The sequence below is a fragment of the Ranitomeya variabilis genome, chromosome 8, assembly GCF_051348905.1.
Source record: "Ranitomeya variabilis isolate aRanVar5 chromosome 8, aRanVar5.hap1, whole genome shotgun sequence".
Taxonomy (NCBI): domain Eukaryota; kingdom Metazoa; phylum Chordata; class Amphibia; order Anura; family Dendrobatidae; genus Ranitomeya; species Ranitomeya variabilis.
This window is the reverse complement of record NC_135239.1, coordinates 167578255-167599407: the sequence shown is the minus strand read 5'-3', so window position 1 is coordinate 167599407 and position 21153 is coordinate 167578255. Positions and strand designations below refer to the sequence as shown.

Here is a 21153-nt window from a genome sequence, read left to right as displayed (position 1 = left end):
AATGTTAAAACCAATGCCAAAATTGCTGGCTTTCACTCATCTAGCCGTTCAAAAAATGAAATAAAATGTGACCAAACACTTATATGTACTCAAAAATGGCACCAGTAAAAAGTACAGATTCAAGAAAACAGCTCAAGCTAGAAAAAAAAATATATTTTTTATATTTATGGTAAGTGACAGGCCATCTTTAAAAGTCCGATTTAGATCCTAATGAAAGATAGCAGGTAACTATGTGACTTCAATCTGTTAAGTAGAATTAAGTAGACAAAGGAGGATGACAGGTTGTAGCTGCACTCCCTTTAACAATCATTAAGTATAAGGTGTGACATCATCATAGAATTAAATGAATCGATTCTGAAAAAAAACTAACTTGTGTTGAATCTTAGAAAATTTTCTGGACCCGGTGAATTCAAACAATTTGAGATTCAATATGCTCGAATCAGCAAAAATGCCTGCCACTATTTTACACAATGGTTAGGATTATATCTGCCACAAATAGCTCATATGACTTCAATTTTGGCTTACACATAATGCCTCACATTTCATAGGATTGTACATTCTTTGGTAGCCTGTATAAAACCCAAGGCAGGGAGTGCAGCTGCCATTTCGGGGTGAAACTGTTTAGAAAGAAGAAGCCACAGATCACAGCTTATCAATAAAAATATGTTAACAAAAAAAAAATCTTTGAATATACTATACAGATTATGTCTGACCGAACAGCAGTGAAGAAGGATTACCATCCATTTACCATAGCCAAATATGTGGAGTTCACGTTGACATTACTAAGGGCTAATTCACACATCAGTCTCTCATAAACAAGTGCTATTGATTATTTTCACGGCTAGCACTAGTACCCCTGATAATCTATGGGGCTGTTCACATGTCTGATTTTTATTCTCGGACTGAATGGTCCATTCAAAATTGAGGAGACATGACCAATATTGATCCTAGTGTCAAATCAAAATTGGGAATTCAAGTCTATGGGTCTTTGAAAAAAATCTGACAGCACTTGGATGCAACCCATGTGCTGCCCATTTCTCACTGATAGGAAAAGGTGGAGAAACTTTTATTTAACATCAGTGAAGAAAACTGATGAAATTCTCACAAAATTTTGAAGAAACTCTGATAATAATCACTGATGAACTTGTTTTTTTTTTTGTCATATGTCAAAAAAACTTATGTCTGAATGAGGCCTAAGGCTATGTTTGTTTTAGCGAGCTTAAAAGGAGTTGTATTGTACACGTTCCTTGGAGACCTCGGAGTGTTACACACATTTTTCTGGAAAAATTTATCAAAGGTGTTGAATTCAAATATTAAAAGATTAGATCATCTGTTTCTCTGGTGTATACACCACTCCAGGATTTCTAAAGTTTCATTCAGATACATCGTGTGGAATTTCAGTGCTGATAATTATCTACACCTCATCGAATACATAAACCGAGCCTATAATTTTTAAACCTACATTATTTACCTGAGCTGGGGAAAAACACCTCAAATTACGATGTCCCTCTGTAGCCGGTCTTCCTCCTCGTCCTCCATTATCAAGAGCAGAAACAGGTGACGTTTGAGAACAAAGACCATGAGCTAACTCCATCTCGATCTCAGCATCTAGCTCTGCGTCCTCCTGTGCTTCTTTATTGCTGTCATCCAGGTGCTTCATTAATACTGCAACCACCACATTTATTAGAACGAACTGAGCTGTGAGCACAAAGCTTACAAAGTACAGAGGGGAGATGAACTGGAGATTGCTCAAGCAGCTGCGGTCATCGTTGGTGCAATCACGGAGTGTATCCTGTGGGCAGATCAGAAGGAACAGCTAAGAATCCCAGTAATTAAATTTAACAAAGAAATAAAACAGTCACTGCTGCAAACAGGTTGAAAAATCTGACTGCCTGGTTAATGAACTAAATACCTATGACATTATACAGTATGTTAGTACATTCCGTGTTACTGCATTTATTTATTATTATGCTAATTATTGATCCAGAATGTAAACTGTCAAGGACAGAAAATGAGCTTTGCTTCCGATTACTGTAAGCTAATCTTCCTGTTCAGGAACCACATCTACAGAGAGTGTCTCCTGCTGTAGGGGTCATGGAGATACAGATTACCTATTGATTTCAATGGTGACTGAGTAAGGTCTCATGCAGATGTGCGTGCAAATAGGTCCAAGCACGGTGATGCTTGGGTTAGGAGAGCTGCAGCTAGTCCGTTCATTGTGGTCCATGCTCCAACCAATTTGCATGGATGTCTGCATGAGCCCTAATGCTTAAATTCCTCTAAAGGCTCATACATACAGTACAGACCAAAGGTTTGGACACACCTTCTTATTTAAAGATTTCTCTGTATTTCCATGACTATAAAAATTGTACATTCACACTGAAGGCATCAAAACTATGAATTAACACATGTGGAATTATATACTTAACAAAAAAGTGTGAAACAACTGAAATTATGTCTTATGTTCTAGGTTCTTCAAAGTAGCCACCTTTTGCTTTGATGACTGCTTTGCACACTTTTGGCATTCTCTTGATGAGCTTCAAAAGGTAGTCACCGGGAATGGTCTTCCAACAATCTTGAAGGAGTTCGCAGAGGCCCTTTTGCCTTCACTCTGCGGTCCAGCTCACCCCAAACCATCTCGATTGGGTTCAGGTCTGGTGACTGTGGAGGCCAGGTCATCTGGCGTAGCACCCCATCACTCTCCTTCTTGATCAAATAGCCCTTACACAGCCTGGAGGTGTGTTTGGGGTCATTGTCCTGTTGAAAAATAAATGATGGTCCAACTAAACGCAAACCAGAATCGGATGGAATAGCATGCTGCTGCAAGATGCTGTGGTAGCAAAGCACCCCCACACCATCACACCTCCTCCTCCATGCTTCACGGTGGGAACCAGGCATAGAGTCCATCCATTCACCTTTTCTGCATCGCACAAAGACACGGTGGTTGGAACCAAAGATCTCAAATTTGGACTCATCAGACCAAAGCAGGTTTCCACTGGTCTAATGTCCATTCCTTGTGTTCTTTAGCCCAAACAAGTCTCTTCTGCTTGTTGCCTGTCCTTAGCAGTGGTTTCCTAGCAGCTATTTTACCATGAAGGCCTGCTGCACAAAGTCTTCTCTTAACAGTTGTTGTAGAGATGTGTCTGCTGCTAGAACTCTGTTTGGCTTTGACCTGGTCTCTAATCTGAGCTTCTCTTAACCTGCGATTTCTGAGGTTGGTGACTCGGATAAACTTATCCTCAGAAGCAGAGGTGACTCTTGGTCTTCCTTTCCTGGGGCGGTCCTCATGTGAGCCAGTTTCTTTGTAGCGCTTGATGGTTTTTGCCACTGCACTTGAGAACACTTTCAAAGTTTTCCCAATTTTTCTGACTGGCTGACCTTCATTTCTTAAAGTAATGATGGCCACTCGTTTTTCTTTACTTAGCTGCTTTTTTCTTGCCATAATACAAATTCTAACAGTCTATTCAGTAGGACTATCAGCTGTGTATCCACCAGATTTCTGCACAACACAACTTATAGTCCCAACACTATTTATAAGGCAAGAAATCCCACTTATTAAACCTGACAGGGCACACCTGTGAAGTGAAAACCATTCCTGGTGACTACCTCTTGAAGCTCATCAAGAGAATGCCAAGAGTGTGCAAAGCAGTTATCAAAGCAACAGGTGGCTGCTTTGAAGTACCTAGAATATAAGTCATAATTTCAGTTGTTTCACACTTTTTTGTTAAGTATATAATTCCACATGTGGTAATTCATAGTTTTGATGCCTTCAGTGTGAATGTACAATTTTCATAGTCATAAAAATACAGAAAAATCTTTAAATGAGAAGGTGTGTCCAAACTTTTGGTCTGTACTGTACGTCCATGGATATCGGTCCGATCTCGGATCACAGTGCATGGACTGGCTGTGGGTCTCCCAACCCTATCATGACAGCTTCATGTATTCTATGAGGCTTCCATGCTTAGTTAAGGAGAGACATGGCCAGTCCATGTATTAAAGTCCAAGATCAGACCAAAATCCATGGATGTGTGCATGAGCCTTAAGGGTGGTGCAGTAAAATTGAACACTTGCTTCAGATTACGGTACTGGGGTGTACTGTACTTTTTATTAGGACCTTAATGCTATAGCATAAAGCACAATATTTTTCGATATACATAATTCCCGAGGGTCTGGGGGCTTAAATGGAATCCCGCTCCGTAAGACTACATTCAAAGAACCGCAATTTTTGTCCTAGTGTTGTCCGTGGTAAAAAATATCTCAAAGAAAGCACTAAAACTAATAGCATTCAATTGGGCTTTCAGATAACATTTTTTTTTTAATTAAGAATCGAATGTCCTCATGAGAAAAATGACAGCATGCACTAGTCTCTTCTGAATTTGAGACTCGCCTATTCAAGTCAAAAAATGTGAGCCCGTATGGATCAACTGTAAAGCAACTGATTTTTTCCATTACCTTGCCATTATTAAAATAGAAAACTGGTTTTGTTCTAGTTAATTTTATTCACTGCTGATAATACGAATGACAATACAGATGCAAAAATTGTTTGATTTTTTTAATGAAAATTGGACAATTTTTTACACGCTATTGTAAACTTAGCCTAAAACAAGCCTTAAGAAAAAACAACCCCGCACTCCAATTTCTGAAAAAGAAAAATGTGATTTTTATTTATTTGTTTAAGCAATCCAAAGTCAATGTCTAGCATTTCGGTCTATATCTTACTATTTTCAGTGCTTTAAAAAAAAAGATGTAGAACATACAAGTCTAGAGCTTCAGTATAGGTCTTCTACCTCACCATATGTATGGAAGAGCAAATATTTTGGTTTCCTTGGCACATACACAGTATGGCAGCACATGGATTCATGCAGCGTAAACCTATAGAATACTATGGAAATTATATTTCATATTTACCCCATAAGGATCCATAATACAAATGATGGGCAAATCTGCAAAAATTTGAATTTACAGATTTGTTCAAATTTGTCAAGCAAATTCGATTTATAGCAACTTTATTATTTAAAATGTATATTAAGATGTTGTAGCATCACTGAGCCGTTATTTGTCCCGCCACATAGTCCCAGGCCAGACCGAAAAAGATGACTGGACAGGAGAGGGGCTGTGCGGCGGGACAAGTGACAAATGAGTGAGTATAATTTTTAATATTTTTTTTGTTTTGCTCCATTTGCCAGAAGCAAAATTGCGAATAAAACTGAATTTGGAGGATTTTTTTTAAACTGAAGGTAAATTACTGTAGATTCGCCTTAAATGTCTCTGCATAATACCCGCTATCTTTTTTATACAGAAGTTGCTGCCAAAAGTTTATGTGGACAACACACAAATCTATGACAAAATCTAATATTAGTTATAGACAACGATATATTACCTTCATTATTCCATTCCAGTTATCTCCAGTAGAAACTTGGAAGAGAGTCAAAAAAGCCATTCCAAAGTTCTCAAAAGTAGCATGTCGACTCATTCCTTCACATGGATGATCATCATTGCATACTGTGGGGGCAAAATGTTCATATTATGCTTTTATATATATATATATATATATACACTCACCGGCCACTTTATTAGGTACACCATGCTAGTAACGGGTTGGACCCCTTTTGCCTTCAGAACTGCCTCAATTCTTCGTGGCATAGATTCAACAAGGTGCTGGAAGCATTCCTCAGAGATTTTGGTCCATATTGACATGATGGCATCACACAGTTGCCGCAGATTTGTCGGCTGCACATCCCAAAGATGCTCCATACAAGGCAGGATGGATCCATGCTTTCATGTTGTTTACGCCAAATTCTGACCCTACCATCCGAATGTCGCAGCAGAAATCGAGACTCATCAGACCAAGCAACGTTTTTCCAATCTTCTACTGTCCAATTTCGATGAGCTTGTACAAATTGTAGCCTCAGTTTCCTGTTCTTAGCTGAAAGGAGTGGTACCCGGTGTGGTCTTCTGCTGCTGTAGCCCATCTGCCTCAAAGTTCGACGCACTGTGCGTTCAGAGATGCTCTTAGGCCTACCTTGGTTGTAACGGGTGGCGATTTGAGTCACTGTTGCCTTTCTATCAGCTCGAACCAGTCTGCCCATTCTCCTCTGACCTCTGGCATCAACAAGGCATTTCCGCCCACAGAACTGCCGCTCACTGGATTTTTTTTCTTTTTCGGACCATTCTCTGTAAACCCTAGAGATGGTTGTGCGTGAAAATCCTAGTAGATCAGCAGTTTCTGAAATACTCAGACCAGCCCTTCTGGCACCAACAACCATGCCACGTTCAAAGGCACTCAAATCACCTTTCTTCCCCATACTGATGCTCGGTTTGAACTGCAGGAGATTGTCTTGACCATGTCTACATGCCTAAATGCACTGAGTTGCCGCCATGTGATTGGCTGATTAGAAATTAAGTGTTAACAAGAAGTTGGACAGGTGTACCTAATAAAGTGGCCAGTGAGTGTATATATATATATATATATATATATATATATATATATATATATATATATTTTTTATATTAGTATATTTGATCATTTCTGAATTCTTTTTAAAAGCAATATTTCTTTCAATTACTCACTAAGTTTCCCAAACAGCTCAACTCCCAGAGCTGCATAGATGAAGAACAGAAGCATGAACAGCAGACCCAGGTTTCCCACCTGAAATAAAATAAAAACTAATGACACACAATAATACAGTGCACTTAATAATAAAACAATATAAGAATGGAAAAATCAGTATTAATATTATTATATACTGTATACAGTAGCTTTGTAAACATATCTGCAATTAAAGGGAATCTGTCAGCAGGATTTCATCCCCAAACAATTTATATACGCATGTAACTCTTTCAAAGACAAGCCCAGCAATACCTTTACATGGGTCCAGCAATCCATTACTCTATTACTGAGAAATCAATGTTTTAATTTATATGCAAATGAGCTTAAAGAACTGTGGTAGATCTAAAGCCTCTGTCACTCCAGCTCTATTTCCCTTGTAGCCGTCGCCTCCTTCCACTTGACTGACAGCCTCTGAGCTATCTGACATTTTTTAAAGGAGTCATCAATCAAGCAGGGAGGAGGAGGCATCGAGCGGGGCATAAAGCTGGAGTGGCTGAGGCTTCCAATCTACAGCCTCATTTTCACATCAATTCAAACTCTGATTGCTCAGCAACAGCGGAAGGGACTGGCCATGTAAAGATGTTGCTGGACTTGTCTTTAAAGGACAATTTTAAAAGACAATTTATACATCTATAGATAAATTGTTTGGGGGGTGAAATTCTGCTGACATATTCCCTTTAAAGGCAAAGGCATTTTAAGCAAAGCCCAGTTTTGGATTACTCTTGACGCACTACCGCTAACCATGATGAAAAGTTAGGAATTAATATACAGCTTGTACCTTACTGGACTCATTTTATTATTCTGCAACATTCAAAACTCTGTATCTTGAAGGAAAGGTGATGGATCCGATTTACTGTGTTAGGCTGGTTTCACATTTGCGGATAGAGGTGCTGCGGAGGGCTGCGTACGTCTTCCGTAAAGCTCCGCCTACCGCTGCACCCCTCCGGTCAGCTCCACCTAAGTCAGCATGCGTACCCTATCTTTACCATTAGGTACGCAGGCCATGCCGATGTATGTGGATGCCTCACCATGCATCGTTTTGACCTGTGCCGAACGCAACGAGTTGCAATTTGGTGCGGTCGCCGTACCGTCAAAACGACGCATGCGGAGGCATCTGCATACATCGGCATGGCCTGCGTACCGAATGGTAAAGATATGATATGCAGGCTGCATGCCGATGTAGGCAGAGCTGACCGGAGGACGTACACAGCCCTCTGCAGCACCTCCATCCGCAAATGTGAAACCAGCCTTACAAAGGTTTTGACCCTCGGACAATTTTGAATGTTCCTGATAGATTTTTTCATGCTGATTTCAGAAATGACATCAGATTTTTCCTGTAGAGAAAAAGAAAATGACGAACGGCTTCACAGGAGTGCCAAGCTGGTGATAGGGGTGGTTAAAATGGAAGATGTGCTGCAGCTCCAGCCGGATGCCTCGCAAGAGGATCAAACAAGAAGGGACAAAAAAAACGGTCATAGGAGCGCATGCGAGACAGTGAGTTGATATAAAATCTTCATTAGTTTTCAACGGAATACCTCCGTCTTCCTCAGGTGGCAGTTAACAACTGCCACCTGAGGAAGATGGAGCTATTCTGTTGAAACGCGTTGTGGAAACTAATAAATGAAGATTTTATATCAACTCACCGTCTCGCATGCGCTCCTATGATCATTTTTTGTCCCATCAGATTTTTCCTATCACGTAAGGTTTTTGAGAAATGATACGAAACATTATAATATTCTGTTATAATTCTAAAAACACAGATTATAAACTAAAGTCGTCTGCAAAACACTTTTGAACAATCGCTTTTGCTACTGACATCGATGTACATGTACAGTATGTAGTGTCTCGGACGTCATAATGTAGACTGTTAACTGTTGTTTCTTAAAAACCTTACGTGATACAGACTTTTAGAGCACATATTCGTGTTCAGCATATCAAAATCTATAAGATACAATTCAATTTTCTCAGGGGACAAGAACTGCCCTGAAATTTGTTGCGCAGTATTATATGTCATCAGGATAAAGCTTAAGCAATATTTGATCATGGACTGGAGCTGGTACAAATCACCAAAAAGGGCAATATTAAAGGGAAAGCTCCTAAACTGCACCACACCTGTACAAAGGTTGAGTTCGATATTATAGCTCAACTCTATTAGAGTGGATGAATCTGAGTTGCAATATCACATATACCCTGTAGCAGGTGGGGCACTGTTTTACAAAGAAAGCAGCAATGGTTTTTTGTCTTGGACAACCCCTTTAACCCCTTCACCTCAAAGTCTGTTTTCACCTTCCCGACGAGGCAAATATTTACAATTCTGACAAGTGTTAATTTCACTCTGGAACATTTTCATGGATTCCACTGATTCTGAGATTGTTTTCTCGTGACATATTATACTTTATGATAGCGGTAAAATTTCTTTGATATGACTGGCGTTTATTTGTGAATTTTTTTTTAAAATTTTTTAACCCCTTTACCCCCAAGGGAGGTTTGCACGTTAATGACTGGGCCAATTTTTACAATTCTGACCACTGTCCCTTTATGAGGTTATAACTCTGGAACGCTTCAACGGATCCCAGTGATTCTGACACTGTTTTCTCGTGACATATTGTAATTCATGATAGTGGTAAAATTTCTTTGATATAACTTGCGTTTATTTGTGAAAAAAATGGAAATTTGGCGAAAATTTGGAAAATTTCACAATTTTCCAACTTTGAATTTTTGTGCTCTTAAACCAGAGAGTTATGTGACACAAAATAGTTAATAAATAACATTGCCCACATGTCTACTTTACATCAGCACAATTTTGGAAACACAATTTTTTTTGTTATGGAGTTATAAGGGTTGAAAGTTGACCAGCAATTTCTCATTTTTACAACAAAATTTACAAAACCATTTTTTTTAAGGACCACCTCACATTTGAAGTCACTTTGAGGGGTCTATATGGCAGAAAATACCCAAAAGTGACACCATTCTGAACACTGCACTCCTCAAGGTACTCAAAACCACATTCAAGAAGTTTATTAACCCTTCAGGTGTTTCACACGAGGTGAAGCAACATGGTAGGAAAAAATGAACATTTAACTTTTTAGTCACAAAAATGATTTTTCAGCAATAATTTTTTTTATTTTCCCAAGGGTAAAAGGAGAAAATGGACCTCAAAATTTGTTGTCCAATTTGTCCTGAGTACGCTGATACCCCACATGTGAGGGGGAACCACTTTTTGGGTGCACAGCTGGGCTCAGAAGGAAAGGAGCGCCGTTTGACATTTTCAGTCTAAAATTGGCTGGAATTTAGATCGGACGCCATATCGAGTTTGGCGAGCCCCTGATGTGCGTAAACAGTGGAAATCCCCCACAAGTGACCCCATTTTGGAAACTAGACCCCCTAAGAAACTTATGTAGGTGTGTGTTGAGCACTTTGAACCCCCAAGTGCTTCACAGAAGTTTATAACGCCCGGGCGTGAAAATAAAAAATCCTATTTTTTCCGCAAACATGATCGTTTAGTCCCCAATATTTTATTTTACCAAGGGTAACAGGAGAAATTGGACCCCAACATTTGTTGTTCAATTGGTCCTGAGTATCCTGGTACCCCGTATGTTGGATAAAACTACTGTTTGGGTACACTTCAGGGCTCGGAAGAGAAGTAGTGACGTTGGAATGCAGACTTTGATGGAATGGTCTGCGGGCATCATGTTCCATTTGGTGAGCCCCTGATGTGCCTAAAAAGTAGAAACCCCCCACAAGTGACCCCATTTTGGAAACTTGACCCCCTAAGGAACTTATCTAGGTGTGTGGTGAGAATTTTGAACCCCCAAGTGCTTCACTAAAGTTTATGACGCCCGGCGTGAAAATAAAAAATTCTATTTTATTCCCACAAAAATTCTCTTTCAGTCCCCAATTTTTTATTTTCCCAAGGGTAACAGGAGAAATTGGACCCCAAAATTTGTTGTCCAGTTTGTCCTGAGTACGCTGGTACCCCATATGTGGGAGAAAACTACTGTTTGGGCACACTTCAGGGCTCGGAAGGGAAGTAGTGACGTTTTGGAATGCAGACTTTGATGAAATGGTCTGTGGGCATCATGTTCCATTTGGCGAGCCCCTGATGTGCCTAAACTGTAGAAACTCCCCACAAGTGACCCCATTTTGGAAACTTGACCCCCTAAGGAACTTATCTAGGTGTGTGGTGAGAATTTTGAACCCCCAAGTGCTTCACTAAAGTTTATGACGCCCGGCGTGAAAATAAAAAATTATATTTTTTTCCCACAAAAATGATCTTTCAGTCCCCAATTTTTTATTTTCCCAAGGGTAACAAGAGAAATTGGACCCCAAAAGTTGCTGTCTAATTTGTTGAGTATGCTGGTACCCCATATGTGGGAAAAAACTGTTTGGGCACTTCAGGACTCAGAAGGGAAGCAGTGACGATTTGGAATGCAGACTTTGATGGACTGGTCTGAGGGCGTCATGTTCTGTTTGCAGAGCCCCTGATGTGCCTAAAGAGTAAAAAAAAACCCACAGGTGACATCATTTTGGAACCTAGACCCCCAAGGAACTTACTAAGATGTGCCCCCTCTTTGGAACTAATCTACTGGTTCCTGTAAAGTAAATTAGTAGTGCATGGAGGTGTGGTACAATTTGAAGCAATCCTTCATAGACAGGCCAGGTTTGTCGGGGCAGGTGTCGCATTGATAGATGGTGTCCTTGCGTACTCCTCTTTTGTAGCACACTCGGCAACTTTTTTGTGGCTTACCTTTTCTATCAGTTGGCGGGACCACCCCCGGAAAATGCTGACCTGGTACAATACAAGCACCCTCAGTTCCGGAAGTACTGGGGCCCGCTCCTTCCCTCGTGCCAAACATCAGGGCCTTAACCACTACCTCCTGGAACTGAAGGTACGACATATCGGTGTGGCGTGCACATTGTGACAGCAGGAAAGCGTTGAGCATTGCCATTTGTACGATGTACACAGACAGCTTTTTATATCACACCTTGGCCTTTCTCAAAGCACTGTACGGTTGGAGGAGTTGATCAGAGAGATCAACGCTCCCCATGTTTTTGTTGTACCCCAGTACACAGTCCGGTTTGCAGACCTGTGTAGAGGTACCCTGTACAGTGCTGAGGGCACTGCCATCACTGTGTATGGTGGTCAAGAGAAGGACATCCCTCTTGTCCTTGTACATGACCACCAGCAGGTGGTCGCTACATTGGGCTTTGCTCTCACCTTTTCTGAGCATCTGCCCAAGTAGCGTCTTCGGGAGGCCTCTCTGATTTTTGCGGACAGTAGCGCAGGCTGCGGTACCTCGCACAGAGAGGGATTTGTAGAGTGGGATGCTGGAATAAAAGTTATCGGTGTAGAGGTGATAACCTTTATCCAGCAGTGGGTGCACCAAATCCCACACAATTTTCCCACTCACTCCCAGGATGGAAGCACACTCAGGCGGTTCAATCCTGCTGTCCTTCCCTTCGTACACTCTAAAGCTGTAGGTGTACCCTGAGGTACTCTCACACAGCTTGTAGAGTTTGATTCCGTACCTGGCCCTCTTGTTGGGCAGGTATTGACGGAATCTGAGCCGCCCCTTAAAATGAACCAAGGACTCATCCACGCAGATGTCCCTTTGGGGCACGTACACTTCAGCAAACTTTTTGCTGAAGTGTTCGATGACCGGCCGAACTTTGAACAGACGGTCAAAATAGGTGTCATCTCGTGCAGGACACCGTGCATTATCGTTGTAATGCAGGAACTTATGGATGGCCTCAAAACGCGTCCGAACCATAACCATTTGGAACACTGGAGTGTTATATAAAATATCAACGCTCCAATATTGCTGAATTTCTGGCTTCTTCACGATCCCCATGTGTAGGACCAGGCCCCAAAACTGCATCATTTCAACTGCGTCTACAGGAGACCAGTTAGAAAATGATGAACCTTGGTATTGCTCCAAAAATTGCCGAGCATACTAAATTAGTTTGCTCCACCATGAGGTTTACAAAATCCTCGGAGAAAAATACTTTAAAAAAGTCTATTTCTGTGAGGCCGGTGGTGTCAAACTTGATTCCTGATTCTGCCACAAAATCAGGAATCAGTGGCTCGTAATTTTCGGGGGGCGAGGTCCATATGGGGTCCGAAGAGGGGCGCGCTGGTTTATCTTCAGGAGTGGGTACTGCCTCATCTTCTGGCCTGGGGCGTCTGTGTGGCGGTTCTGCAGGACCCAAGGAGGAAGATGAGGAGGAGGAGGAAGAGGAGGAGGAAGAGGATGAAGAATCTGAAGAGTAAAGGAATGTGGGATCCTCTCCCTCGCTATCAGTGTCGGAGGCAAGGAAAGAATATGCCTCCTCCGCTGAATAGTGCTGCTGGGACGAACGGGGCATTTTTTTTGTGAGTATGGTGCTTGGGTATAATTTATTGGTAACTATGTGTACATGTGGGAGGGGGGATAGTGTTTGGTGCAAACTATTCTGAAAAGAAAAAGCTAAAGGAAAAAAAAGCAAATTGGGAGAAAAAAATACATGTGAAAGGAAGTCTAAAACAGCAGGCCCTAGCTCTGATAAGTGAACTGCGTCACTTATCCAAGTTCGGTGGCTGCTGGGTGTGTGAACGGGGATGTGAAAAAAAACGGCAGGCACGAGAGATCTGATAAGTGAAGCGCATCACTTATCAAAGTTCGGCTGCGGTGGTTGGGTGCGCGCAAAGGGATGTGGAAAAAAAAAGAAAAGAAAGGCACGGATTCAGACGCAGTGGCTGGGTGCGCGCAAGGGGATGTGAAAAAAAAAAAAAAGAAACGAAAGGCACGGGTTTAGACGCAGCGGCTGGGTGCGCGCAAGGGGAAGTGAAAAAAAAAAAAAGAAACGAAAGGCACGGGTTCAGACGTAGTGGCTGGGTGCGCGCAAGGGGATGTGAAAAAAAAAAAGAAACGAAAGGCACGGGTTTAGACGCAGCGGCAGGGTGCGCGCAAGGGAATGTGAAAAACAAAACGAAAGGCACGGGTTTAGACGCAGCGGCTGGGGGCACGCAAGGGGATGCGGGAAAAAAAAAAAAAGAAAAGAAAGGCACGGGTTCAGACGCAGCGGCTGGGTGCGCGCAAGGGGATGCGGGGTGTTATGACCCCAATGGCAGAGGGTCTCAAAAATAATTACTAAGTCTGCAAACACAAAAACCAGCTCATAGGGCAGTGGTAACTGGGCTGACCATATATCTAATCCTAGCACCACAAATACCAGCAGCCGGGGAACGTGCCTACGTTGATTCTAGACGTCTCGCGCCAGCCGGAGAACTAACTAACCCTAGAAGGGAAAAGAAAGACCTTTCTTGCCTCCAGAGAGAAGACCCCAAAAGTTGGATACAAGCCCCCAACAAATAATAACGGTGAGGTAAGAGGAAAAGACAAACGTAAGAATGAGCTAGGTATTTAGCAAAGAGAGGCCCACTAGCTAATAGCAGAATATAGTAAGATAACTTATATGGTCAGCAAAAACCCTATCAAAAATATCCACGCTGGAAATTCAAGAACCCCCGAACCGTCTAACGGCCCGGGGGGAGAACACCAGCCCCCTAGAGCTTCCAGCAAGGTCAGGAATCACATTTAGTACAAGCTGGACAAAAAATGAGAGAAAGCAAATAACCCAAAAAACAAAGAAGCAGGACTTAGCTTAATTTTGCACGAACCAGGACCAGCAGATAGGAGCAAACAGAAAGGATCTGATTACAACGATGCCAGGCACTGGACTAAGGATCCAGGAGGTTTATATAGCAACACCCCTGGACTAACGACCCAGGTGGGTGCAAACTGAGGGAAGAAAATCCCAGAGTCATATCACTAGTAACCACAAGAGGGAGCCAAAAAGTCTAATTCACAACAGCGGGGAAAAGAAAAGAAAAAAAAGGCATGGGTTTAGATGCAGCGACTGGGTGCACGCAAGGGGATGTGAAAAAAAACAAAAAACGAAAGGCACGGGTTCAGACGCAGCAGCTGGGTGCGAGCAAGGGGATGTGAAAAAAAAAAAAAGAAAAGAAAGACACAGGTTCAGACGCAGCGGCTGGGTGCGCGCAAGGGGATGTGAAAAGAAAAAAAAGAAACGAAAGGCACGGGTTTAGACGCAGCGGATGGGTGTGCACAAGGGGATGCGGGGAATAAAAAAAGAAAAGAAAGGCACGGGTTCAGACGCAGCGGCTGGGTGCGCGCAAGGGGATGCGGGGGAAAAAAAAGAAAAGAAAGGCATGGGTTTAGACGCAGTGGCTGGGTGCGCGCAAAGGGGATGTGGGAAAGAAAAGCGAGCACGAGTGTTGATGGGTGAACTGCGTCAGCAATCAACACTCGGCGGCTGCTAAATTTGGGCACGGACGGACGCGGCGCAAAGTGGGGGGAGGGGGAAGGGGAAGGGGTGGTAAGGGGGGGTGAAGTAAGATCGGGCCGGGATCGGGGATGAACACTTACATTTGTAGTATCTCTTCTTTCTTCTGGCTTCTTTCTTCTTTCTTCAGCTAGAATTATGGTGTCACAGGCTACTGTGGCACCACAAGTCTCAGCACAGGAGGGGATCTGTCAGCTTGACCGCTCTGCAGGAATCCTCACCAAGTGTGAGGATTCCTGCAGAGCAGTCAGACAGGTCAGGGGCAGGTGAGACAGGTCACAGAGCGGTCACACCGCTGCTGTGACCTGTCATTGGTGGGATCGAATGATCACATCGATCCCACCAATCAGAGGAGGCCCTGGTGATGCCTGTGTTGCTAGGCACCAGCCTATGATCGGAGCTCACAGCTCTGATCATAGGCAGGTCATCGGCAGGTCACCAGCAGGTGACCGGCAGGTCACCGGCAGGGCAAAGCAAGGTCACACCGCTGCTGTGCCCTGTGATTGGCGCGATCGACGATCACATCGATCGCGCCAATCAGAGCTGCAGGATCCGGAGCAGGCAGAGCAGAGGAAGCAGGGCACAGGAGGCTCCGGAGCAGGTACTTACAGGCAGGGCACAGCACGGTAACACCGCCGCTGTGCCCTGCGATTGGCGCGATCGACGATCACATCGATCGCACCAATCAGCTGCAGGATCCAGAGGAGGCAGGGCACAGGAGGCAGGGCACAGAAGGCTGCGGAGCAGGTACTTACAGGCAGGGCACAGCGTGGTAACACCGCCGCTGTGCCCTGCGATTGGCGCAATTGATGTGATCGTCGATCGCGCCAATCCGGGGGGTTTTGGCCGATGCCTGGCATTGCCAGGCACCGGCACCAGGATCGAGTACATCGGTACTCGATCCTAGCCTAGCGATCGGGAGGCCGGGGGGGCGGCGCCATACCCCAAGAAGCCGAGGCCATCTTCCGTAAGGTAAGATGGCATCGGAATTTTAATGCGATCACCGCGACTTAAGTCGCGGTGTCGCATTAAAGGGCATGACGTACTATCCCGTCGGTGGTCATACGGGCCCACCCCACCTCGACGGGATAGTACGTCCAATGTCAGAAAGGGGTTAAAATTTGTAATTTTTATGCCCTTAAATCCAAGAGTCATTTTGCACAAAATAGTTACTAAATAACATTTCCCACATGTCTACTTTTCATCAGCCCAATTTTGGAAACATAATTTTTTTGTTAGGAAGTTATAAGAGTTAAAAGTTGACCAGTGATTTCTTATTTTTATAACAAAATTTGCAAAACCCTTTTTTTTAGGGACCACATTACATTTGAAGGGACTTTGAGGGGCCTATATGACAGAAAATGCCCCAAAATGACACCATTATAAAAGCTGGACCCCTGGAGGTACTGAAAACCATATTCAAGAAGTTTATTAACCCTTCAGGTGCTTCACAGAAGTTTATATCGTTAAGTCGTGAAAATAAAAAAAATCACGTTTCCCACAAAAATCTTTTTAGCTACAAATATTGTATTTTAACAAAGGCAGAAGGAGAAATGGACCCTAAAGGTTGTTGCAGAATTTCTCCTGAGTACACTGATACCCCATATGTGGTCGAAAACTACTTTTGAGGCACAGTGCAAAGCTCAGAAGGGAAGTAGCACCATATTACAGTGCAGATTTTGCTTTGAGGGTGCCATGTTACATTAGCAGAGCCCCTGTGGTGCCAGAACAGCAGAAGCCCCCATAAGTGACCCCATTTTACCAATTAAACCACTCAATGAATTCATCTAGGGGTGCAGTGATTATATTGACACCACAGGTGGGTCACAGAATTTTATACCATTGGGCAGTAAAGAAAAAATAATTTACAGTTTTACCACCAAGATTGTGTGCTAGCCCCAAGTTTCACATTTTCACACCGGGAAATGGATAAAAACGGCACCAAAATTTGTCCCACAATTTCTGCTTTCCATATTTTGGCCCACAGAGTCATGTGAGGTCTTGTTTTTTGCGGGATGAGTTAACGTTTTTATTGGTAACATTTTCGAGCACATTACTTTTTTGATCACTTTCTATTCTGATTTTTGGGAGACAGAGTGAACAAAAAGCAGCAATTCAGTAATTGGTTTTGGGGTTTTTTGTATACCGTTCCATGTGTGTATAAATTGGAAGATGGAACTGTATGGTGGCTTGTATTTTGCGGGACAAGATGCTGTTTTCCGCTGTACCATTTTTTTTACATCTGTCTTTTTGATCGAGTTTTATTGCACTTTTTGTTCGTCTGTATGATGATAAAGGATTGTTTTTGCCTCTTCTTTTCTTTTACTGTATTCACTGAAGGGGTTAAGTAGTGGGACAGTTTTATAGGTCGGGTCGTTATAAATGTGGCGATACCAAATATGTGTACTTTTATTTTTTTTTTATTTACATAAATAAATGTATTTATTTATTTAAAAAATATTTTTTTTTCTTCTTTAGTTAAGGATTTAAAAAAATATATTTTTACACTTTCTAATTTTTTAAAAACTTTTTTACATTATCCCAGGACGAGAAATCACTGTATTACATCAGATCACTGATCTGCGGTGCAGAGTATCACGTGAGGATCTGACAGGCAGGGAAGGAAGCATGCCAGTGCCTGCTCCCAGCAGGCGCTCACAGGCCACCTTCCCTGCAGGACCCGGAAGGACCCCACGGCCATCTTGGGGCCGGGAGTCTCCATGAAGACCATCAGAACAACGTGATTGCATTGTGTTGTCCTGATGGAAGCGCACAGGGAGCTTATTCCCTGTGCGATGATCCTCTATGCTGCTGTCACTTTTGACAGCGGCATAGGAGGGGTCAAATGCCCGCAATTGGTGATAACATCGATCATGGGCATTGCTGTGGGGTGTCAGCTCTCACAAAGAGCTGACACCAGCATGCGATCGTCTCTGCGCTCAGTGTGAGGTCGCTCGATTGTGCCGCCATATGTATACTGCTCTTTGCGGGAATGCAGCTCCCACAGACCAGTATACTGAATGTACAGTGCATGTCGGGAAGGGGTTAATATTGTATAGTGAAAACACTTAATTATCATCAGTGAGTGCTGACTACAGATTGTTAGATTGCATTGTTGGCAGGAACTTTAACATGGCCGCGAAATGATAAATCTGTCATAGTTTGTGTGGTCTATGAAAATAATCAGACTCATCACATGCTTCAATATTGTGGAACATCTTGATAACACAATCAGACAAGGCAAATCATCATCATCTGCCACAGACTCTGATGCTGCAGGGAACAGAGACAACAGCCATGCAGCTTCCGTCCCGATTAGTGACTTTAAGAGAATATATGGTAAACAGGACTGGAAGGGAAAGAGCGAGGATAGGTCTATAAATTGGAAAAATACATCAGTGTGTGTACTGAAGGTCCCAGGAGATTTATCAGACGCATGAACAAGAATATGAAGTAAGAATCAGCTGGCCTGGTGTCGGAGTGGTGATCTGATTTGAAATCAATATCGTTGTTGTCTTTTTCTGGTTCTCCTCTTAATGATCACCTGCCTAAGATTCCTAGGAATAAGGCTCGCTCGAGGCCAACGCATCCATCAGGAGACTGACATAAATCTCATTACACTTTCTGTCATCCACAACTCTTTAAAATGAAATGCATCTGGAGTTTTCATTGTCAATTACGCTGGCGTGGGGAGAACAGTTCCCTTAGGGGTAAGAGTATGGTTGATTGGAAGCAATCAATAGCAGATGAAGAGGAATATTGATCTAACAGGTGGCAGCTCTGTTATGATGACATAGCTGAAGAAGGGAAAAGGGAAGCCATAGAAGAACACATGAAAAGGGACTAACGGAGAATTCCATTCACTACAGTTAGATCTATCATCGATGTAGACTATCGGGGATTGACTAAAGTACAGCCCAAACAATTGAAGGGCCTGAAAGGAGTTGAACCACAATCAATGTACGTTTTAATTAATAGATCTTAAATTAATAATAAGTTCTACAATTGGTTGTGTTAAAAATATGATCCTGTGCTGAGATAATCTTACAATTTTCCCCTTGCTAAGTACTGTGTGTTGGCTGTGTCTGTCCATGCAGAGATGCTCCAGTTCATGGTTGGCACATACCACAACTCCTGGCCGGGGGAGATAGCATAAGGTACTTAATGACGTGTGAGTATATAGTTGAAACAGCAGGAGCACACAGCTGCTGCTTTCTAAGGTAACAAATTTCCCTGCCTGTTTTATCACAGGAGTGAGAGTTTATTTCTTGATTTCTGAGCTCGTAAATCAGGTTAGTAAAATAGGAATTGATGTTATATATCACTGACTTGATTTATGATGAGCTGACAGGCCTGGTTATGTGGCAGAAACACTCATTCTTATAATTAAACAAGGTAATATGTGACCACAGGCGGGGAAATGTGTTACCTCAAAAAGCAGCAGCTGGGAGCCCCTGCTGTTTTGTCTGTACCCTTACATTATTGTTGCCCCCATCCCCCAGCCAGAAGCTGTCGTGTACGTTAGTCTCAGGCAATAAACAGTACATAGCAGGGTCAAATATATCATCTCAGCACAGGAACATCTTTTTGACATATCCAATTGTGAAACTTATTAATTAACTTAATTAATTACAATGTACTTTTTTTTTTTTTTTTTGGGGGGGGCAACCTCTTTAAAGGCCACTCTGCCATGTAAGAAAATACTACTGCCTATTATATTTGTAGTGTGACATTGTGCTGTTTATTATCCCTGTACTGTTCACATTTACTTCTTTCTTAAAGGGTTGTACCTACTCCTTTTATATTGATCACTTATCCTATGAATAGGTCATCAATATTAGATTGATGTGGTTCCGACACCCCGTATCCCTACTAATCAGCCATTCTTCCAAGAATGCATTGTGCCTATTGTTGTCTATTGGTTTACCTGCCCTGAACTAAAAGCCCAATTCTCTCATCTCTTATGCCTTTATGCAGTTTGACTGACAGGAGAGCAGGAGCAGAGAGACAAAGACCTGCCGCCACTTTCTGTCATCTGTCTCTGCTAGAGATGGATTACACATTTGTAAAAAAAAACCTCTAATAAAACATGATGCGCAGCAGTAGTAGCCATCCATAGCAGCATGTAAAACGTAAACTGTCGGACCCGCAGACTGCATCAATCGTTTCAGTATGTTTTACATACCAGCACAAATAAACGCTATTACCCGCCGGAAAAGTCAAAATACATAATCCATAGTGAGAAATCGATTGTGACGCACATTGGAGAATTCCCTTATCGTCTGTTCACACATTGGGAGACATAATTCGGGTTCCTCCAGGGATACTTTATTGCTTTATTATGACCATTAACACTATTCTCAGCTGTTTATTTATGCTTTTATGCCCGAAGTGCCAATGTAATACTGTATGTTATTAAGACAATTCTGTGGCTCAGATTTATCAAGCTAAACATGTCAAAATTCTGGTGTTATTTGACCCAAAAGTCTTTCATAACTTGTGAACTATTTAGACACTTTCTGCGCCTTACCCAACAAGGGGGTGTGGCATTGCTGAAAGAGGCGTGGTTTGGCATGACGGAGCGTAACCTGATTCATAGTAAGTCAACTAGAGATGAGTTAATCTGCCAAAATTAATTTTGGGCAACTTTGCTCGATTCAGCCTGCAGATTTGATTTGGAATAGAAATTAAATAGAATATTCCACAGAAAGATATTTATTATGGTCTGAGGTCTCTCCAGAATTCAAAGCATAATACATATAGGGGAAAAAAGGGGTTAATAAACAATAACATTATATACTCACTTGTCCTAGGACCACCTCTCACTTGTCCTCACACCTCTTTAGTTCCCAGATCTCTGCACATCAGTTTTTTGACCTGTCGGCCTTCCCTTTCTCAGCTGAGGCCAGAGATTGCCTCAACAAGTTCAAGTGGGGGCGCAACATGGCATTGACATTAATGATATGGATCACCCCAAGCAGTCATGTGGAAGGGCCAAGCATGTCACTAACATTCGTCACCACCCATGTGACCATAGGAGGCCAAACACAAGCCTAAGTACTGGAATGTAGCACCATAAGATTTGAAAATTGGATTGGGGCAAGAAAGGGAGCAAAGGTATAAGGATAAGTGAGGGAGGTGGTCCTAGGACAGGTGAGTATATTTAAACTAGATGGTGGCCCAATTCTAATGCATCG

At 42.5% G+C, this 21153-nt stretch overlaps 1 protein-coding gene across 3 annotated transcripts in view; it reads right to left on the bottom strand.

Annotated features, from left to right (window-relative positions):
- CACNA1I (calcium voltage-gated channel subunit alpha1 I) overlaps window positions 1-21153 on the bottom strand; it is a 566555-nt gene that overhangs the window by 83551 nt on the left and 461851 nt on the right. For all 3 annotated transcript variants that reach the window (XM_077277427.1, XM_077277430.1, XM_077277429.1), the window contains exons 28-30: window positions 6571-6649; window positions 5381-5502; window positions 1472-1792 (exon numbers count right to left, since the gene is read on the bottom strand). In XM_077277427.1, coding sequence (XP_077133542.1) covers window positions 1472-1792; window positions 5381-5502; window positions 6571-6649 — 522 coding nt within the window. The remainder of the gene's footprint in view (window positions 1-1471; window positions 1793-5380; window positions 5503-6570; window positions 6650-21153) is intronic.